This window comes from Octopus bimaculoides, chromosome 1, assembly GCF_001194135.2.
Source record: "Octopus bimaculoides isolate UCB-OBI-ISO-001 chromosome 1, ASM119413v2, whole genome shotgun sequence".
NCBI lineage: Eukaryota > Metazoa > Mollusca > Cephalopoda > Octopoda > Octopodidae > Octopus > Octopus bimaculoides.
This window is the reverse complement of record NC_068981.1, coordinates 197525155-197531807: the sequence shown is the minus strand read 5'-3', so window position 1 is coordinate 197531807 and position 6653 is coordinate 197525155. Positions and strand designations below refer to the sequence as shown.

At 34.9% G+C, this 6653-nt stretch overlaps 1 protein-coding gene across 1 annotated transcript; it reads left to right on the top strand.

The window, feature by feature from the left end:
- Positions 1-1040: 1040 nt before the first annotated feature.
- Positions 1041-4211, top strand: LOC106874932 (ras-related protein Rap1). Its single transcript, XM_014922845.2, has one exon. It carries the CDS (start codon positions 1202-1204, stop codon positions 1883-1885), a length of 684 nt encoding a protein of 227 aa, XP_014778331.1. The 5' UTR covers positions 1041-1201; the 3' UTR covers positions 1886-4211.
- Positions 4212-6653: the final 2442 nt, after the last annotated feature.

Below are 6653 nucleotides of genomic sequence, written 5' to 3'. Positions count from 1 at the left end.
TCCTGGAAAATGTTAGTCTAACCACGCATGTATGGTAAGAGCAAAATGGCGTGGTGCACCATCCTGCATGAATATCAGGTTACCAATGTGATCCCAGCCAGACATCGTGGGCCACACGCAATTTTCGAGCATCTGAAGATAGCGGTCCGTATTCATGGTGTCACGCAGAAGATATGGACCGAAGACTCTTGTTGGTGTCATTCTCTCAACCGTCATGTTTGGATCCTTATCACATGACTCCCAGTAATGGCAGTTGTGACGATTGATGAAACCACCAACACGGAATACAGCCTCGTCACTCCAGAGGATGTTTTCAAACAATTCAAGTCAATCTTCATCCCAACCTAGTATGAACTCTCCATATTCCATTCTACGGTCACAGTCTTCAGGTTTTAGCTCCTGCACGTAATGGGGTTTCCACGGACGAAAGTTCAATTCTTTATGCAACACCGTACGTGTATTGTGTATATCTTGTTAGTCCACTTCCACGAGCTGCTTCACGTGTTGATTTTTGCGGGCTGCGATTAAACATTTCCTGCACTGTTGCCACGATCTCCACTGATTGGGATGTGGTAGGACGGCCACTTCTTGCATCATTCACAGAGTCCGTGGTCATCAGCTTTACGTGACAACTTTTTATTGTCTCCGGACGTAGTGTTGCATGCTTACCATTCTATGCATGCCACCATCTCTGAACCAAAGCAATGGAATTCCACACTTCATAGCGTGCTGTTATCTTAGCTCACTCCCGAACAATCAAACCACCGGACATCTGGAAAATAAGAAGTAAGACAATAAGACAAGAAAATAAAAAATCCCCATTAGTCTTGTCTGTTTAAAAAACGTTTTTGTCATGACTTCAGTGCTACTAAAAATTCTATAAGCAATTTCTAATGTCTACTTTACTTTCCACTCACCCTGTATATATTTTTTATATTATATTTTTTACATTATAATTTTCATATTTTCCATGTGATTCTACACGACCTTTTCCATGTAATTCTATTTTGCATGATAGTTTTTGAATATATTTTAATTTTTGAATTTTTTTTTATATTGCAGGGAATGAACCTGTGAAAAGTATTCTACATTGGAACTGGGCTCTGACCGCGATCTGTTAATCAAGAATCCAACATTAAATAATATTGAACAGTATTTATAACAACACAGATTCCAGGATATTTCTTTATACCGTACCAAAATGCCAAATCCTGCATTGATAGCCCATCGTCGTGGAAGTTTACAACTGTCGTGCCATGAGAGCGATGCTGCCGATTATCGAGTGGTGGTCATGGGAGCGGCTCGTGTTGGCAAAACGTGTATCGTTTCACAATTTCTTCATGACAAATATCTTACAGATTACCATGAAACAGTGGAAGAACTTCACAGAGGAGAATTTGTCATGGACGGAACTAGGATTATCCTCGACATTCTTGATACATCCGGTGCTTACCAATTTCCTGCAATGCGTAAATTAGCTATCTCTACCAGTGATGCTTTTGTGTTGGTGTTCTCTGTAGACTGTGAGAAATCTTTCGAAGAAATGAAAGCGATGCGTGACCAGATATTGGAAGAGCGAGAAACGTGTGATTTACCGATTGTTATTGTGGGCAATAAATCTGACGTTGAAGTGAAAACTCGAATAATTGAGAAAGAAACTGCTGAAGCTTTGGTTGCTGTAGAATGGGGACATGGTTATGTAGAAACTTCTGCCAAAGAAAAAGTGAATATTGAAGATATATTTAAAGAATTGGTTTATCAAGCGAAAGTTCAGCAATTTCGACGGATGCCTGCATTCCGTCGAGGGCGAAAATCGATGCCAGAAATATCAATAATGACTACTCACACGAAAAGGAAGAAACGCAATAGCTGCAATATTTCTTGAATGAAAACAGAGAAGAGACGGAGGTATTGAACCCAGACAGCTCAGTAACTAGCAATCGAACAATCAAGCGCCAAAGCAACTCAGCAACTAAACAAACAATCGAAATATTACAAAAAACAAATAAAATGATCACTTAGAAATCAAAAAGAAAAAGAAAATTTTTTAAAAAAATTAAATTAAAAATAATTGCAAAAAAAACCCTGGTAAACCGTAGAAAAGAATTCAACACTGCATGGATAGGTGAAGCCATAAAACCATAAATGTACTACTGTCGGATATAAGCACTGTTGTGTATGTAGCACTGTTTATATATACATATATATATATATATATATATATACAGGAAGAGAGAGAGAGAGAGAGAGAGAGAGAGAGAGAGAGAGAGAGAGAGAGAGAGAGAGAGGACTGTTACTTATCACATTGCGTCGATAACTAAACGGATTTTCGAAACGACAATACAGGAGTCGATGCTTATCTGTGTAATCTTTCTTTCTTACTTCCCCTTTTCCTCCGAAGCCATTGTCACATAATGATGTGATGTTCTACAGATTATCTTAGTTTTCAAGGCGCTAAGCGGCTGAAATATATTCTCCGCCGCCGCCACCACCATCACTATCACCACCACCATCAGTGCAAACGTAATCAGCGGATTACTGCAGTGTTATCTTCACCAGACAATAATTATCAAGAACTCCTGTATGAAGAATAGATAGATAGATAGATAGATAGATAGATAGATAGATAGATAGATTGTGATTACACTTTCTAAATATGATCATTCGCGTTTCATTGGTCTTTCACAGAAACTCTGTAGAACAACATTTTGCATTTCCCTTGAAGACATTTTTAAAGACAAAAAAAATGCTACAATGTTGTAATTTATTGCGTTGTGATTTATTTCTAAACATCGGTAGATGATAGTTGTTCATTGATCTGATTGTATTGAACTCTAAATTCTGATTTGATTAATTGTCATACACTCCAATACTCGCATACACACACTCACATATGCATGCATACATACACACATATAACCATCTGGGTACCATATATAACGTATATACGCTATTGACAGGCATAAAGTTGTGGTTTTTGTCTGAGAAAAAAATCTTTTCATGGACATATTGTACTAAAAACAATAATATATCTTAGCGAAGCAAACATCCTCTCAACAGTGACTCAAGGGAACGCAAGATGTGATTCGTCTCCTTCAATATAGAGGAGACAGTGAATTCATTATTCACTGATATTGCGGAAAGCTTGCCGGGCTGAAATATACTCAGTGTACATGATGGCGTATATACGTTAGGTTGGTACACAGATAGCTATTTACATTTTATGCGATTTAAATTGCTGAATGCATACATACATATATACATATATAAGTATATATATGTTTGGGTGTGTGTGTGTGTGTACACACATACATACATACATACATACATAATACATACATAATACATAATAATAATACATACATGCATACGTTCATACATACATACATACATGCATGCATACATACACATAAATACGCAGTTGTATATAAAGGTGTAAGTGCATGTGTATATGTGTGTGTGTGTTTCGTTGAGTGAGTGTATGTGTTTGAGAGGAAGATAGAGAGAGAGAGAGAGAAAGACAGAGAGAGAGAAAGAGAGAGAGAGAAAGATATTATTACAATAACAGAAACTACACAAATCCAAAAATACTCCAAGAACGTGATTCTACTTAAAATGGCTGTTATATATATTTCTGTGTTTTACAAACTTTACCCAGATATTATAGACCTCTGTCTCAACCAGCCCTTTCTTTTTTTATCATTGTCACTGTGTATTTTTCACATTATCAACCAAATACTATTTTTTCTATCTATATATGCAATATTATAACAAACTCCTTTCGGTAATATTCTTGAAAAATACGAAAGAAAGGAACTACGCCAAAGTAATATTCCTGCATTTGTTTCATTTTATCATTTATCTTTCTACTTATAGCATTGTAAGATGTATACCCATTGTTGTTTGTGTAGGTGTACAATTATTTCGTATGTGTATGTGTGTGTGAATGGATGTAGTTTTTTGCTAATATGTTAGCAATGTGTGTGTGTGTGTGTGTGTAGGTATGTATGTATACTTTGCCAACTTTCTCTGGATGAAGGAAGCCGGACTTATTGTAATATCTCTCTGGGACTATTTACTGGTTGCATAGCCAAAATCTTTTGCATATTCCATCTGCAAATTATAAACATTACGATTATTACGTAACTCCGAGGTTCCTGAAACAGCTGTCGAGTTATATATTCTCTTCATAGTATTCTGTATTCTTTATGCTCTATGTAAATATATTTGTATATATATATATATATATATATATATATATATATATATATATATATATAAACATATGTGTGTGTGTGTGTTTTGTCTTTGAATGTATGTAGATATATGTGTTTATGTGTGAGTGTGTATATATATATGTATAGATATAAATATGCGTGTGTGTTTTATGTATATATATATATATATATATATATATATATGTTTGTTCTATTTTCTCTCACTGTTTATTCCCGTGTTCCTTTCTGTCGAAGAGCGTAGGCTCGAAACGTAAAAGAGTTTCTCACTTCCCGAGCGTTAAACTAATACATCTGTTTGTTGTTTACACACCCGTCTTCGTCTTTTGTTTCTTTTTTGTAAATTCTCACTGTGTATGTGTGTGTATGTATATATGTATATATATATATATGTATATATGTATATATAAGTCAAGCCTAATTGCGTTCATCTGCATCATTACTTAAATATATATATATATATATAACTGACGTACATTGAATTGTATTGAGGTGCGCTCATGTGTAAACGGATATTTCTTATATATTCATGTTGTATTCTAACGAGGGTGGAATATTAATTGGTAGCCTGTTCTTATCAAAACTGGGGTGGGATAGGATCAGGATTCCCTTACACGTCGTAGACACGCGACGAGTTTGGAAATATGTAAATATTGGATTCGTCTTTAGTTTTAGAATTTCGGAAAACGGAAAATGCACCTAAAAACTACATGAGTGCGTGTGTATATATGTGTGTGAGTGTGTGTTCGTGTATGTATATGTATGCATGTGTATGTAGTGTGTTGCGTGTGGAGGAGTTGTAATGTAAAGTGATGTACACGCAAGGATATACGCGCAAAATACGATACGAGATGCAAATGTAAATATATTTTAACATAAATATTAATACGTGCTATTTATTATGTTACATCTACAAATAGAGAGATAGATAGATGTATATATATATATATATATATATATATATATATATATATATATATATATACACATATATATATATACGTATGTGTGTGTGTATGTGTGTGTATGTGTGTGTGCGTGTGTGCATGTGTGTAATTGTTAGATCCAAGCATTTAGGTGTATAACGTTAGTAAACTTTGAGTTCATACCATGGTTGGTATAAGAAAACAATTGTCAGGAACAATAATAATTTATTGACGTCGGAGGTTGTAGGCTTTTCACATATCGAAGTTCGATAAGCTGGAAAAAGCATTTTTATAGTTCATGGTTAGTAACTAGAGTTGCTATGGATGCGAATAAAAATCCAAACTGAGGGAATAGAGCAGGTAAAATCCAGCTACGTATGTTTCCTGGCTACCAGATTCACGGAAGTGATGATTACTCAACGAGAGGATTCCTTGACGACAATGTAATTTTCATATAACTAAGGTATATTCGGCCTGGTGAGTAGCTAGTGGAGCACTCCTCGTTGAGTAGATATTACCTCTGATAATTTGCAAGCTAGGAAACATATGTATTTTACCTGCTCCATTGTCTCAATTTATATATACATATATGCATACATGTAAATTAGATTACATTAATTTTAGCTTTACTTTAGATTATTGAGCACTCTGTGTCTACTTGATAAATATATATCAAAAGATATACTGAGAAGTGTGTGTGTGTGTGTGTGTGTGTGTGTGTGTGTGTGTGTGTGTGTGTGTGTGTGTGTGTGTGTGTGTGTGTGTGTGTGTGTGTGTGTGTGTGTGTGTGTGTGTGTGTGTGTGTGTGTGTGTGTGTGTGTGGATAGGGAACAGTTTTGCTTTGAAACCTGTTATATTTAGAAATGACTATGTTCTAGTCCCGTCTTTTTTATTAAAGATTTCTTCAAATTTCCCTGTTCGTCTTTTATGCTGGATTTGAAACAATGACATATTTTATTCTGATGTTTGTGATTGTATTTGTTAATGGCGTGTTATCAGCGCCATCTGTACTATGTCACAACGGGTTCTGGGAATAATTTTATAACTGGTACAAATATATGCATGAGAATACATTTGTTAAATAATATACACAGAGTATACGTATCAGAACACATTCATTAAAAATTACATACACAGTATATCGATGCGAATACATTTGTAAATAACATTAAACACAGTGTACAGATGAGAAGAACGTATTTGTTTATGATACATATGCAGTATATGGGTGTGAGTACATATGTAAATAATACATTCACATTATATGGGTGAAAACACATTTGCTAATGATATATACACAGTATATAGTTGAAAATATATTCGTTAAGGATCTATACACAGTCTTTACATGAAAATACTTTTGTTTGTAATGCATGCATACACAGTATATGGCTGAAGACACATTTGTTAATAATACATTCCCTGTACACGGATGAGAATACATTTGTTAATAATACATTACACAGTGTATGGGTGAGAACACATTCGTTGA

Excerpts from the sequence above, each read along its gene's own strand:
- LOC106874932 (XM_014922845.2), top strand. The coding sequence starts at position 1,202 with ATGCCAAATCCTGCATTGATAGCCCATCGTCGTGGAAGTTTACAACTG.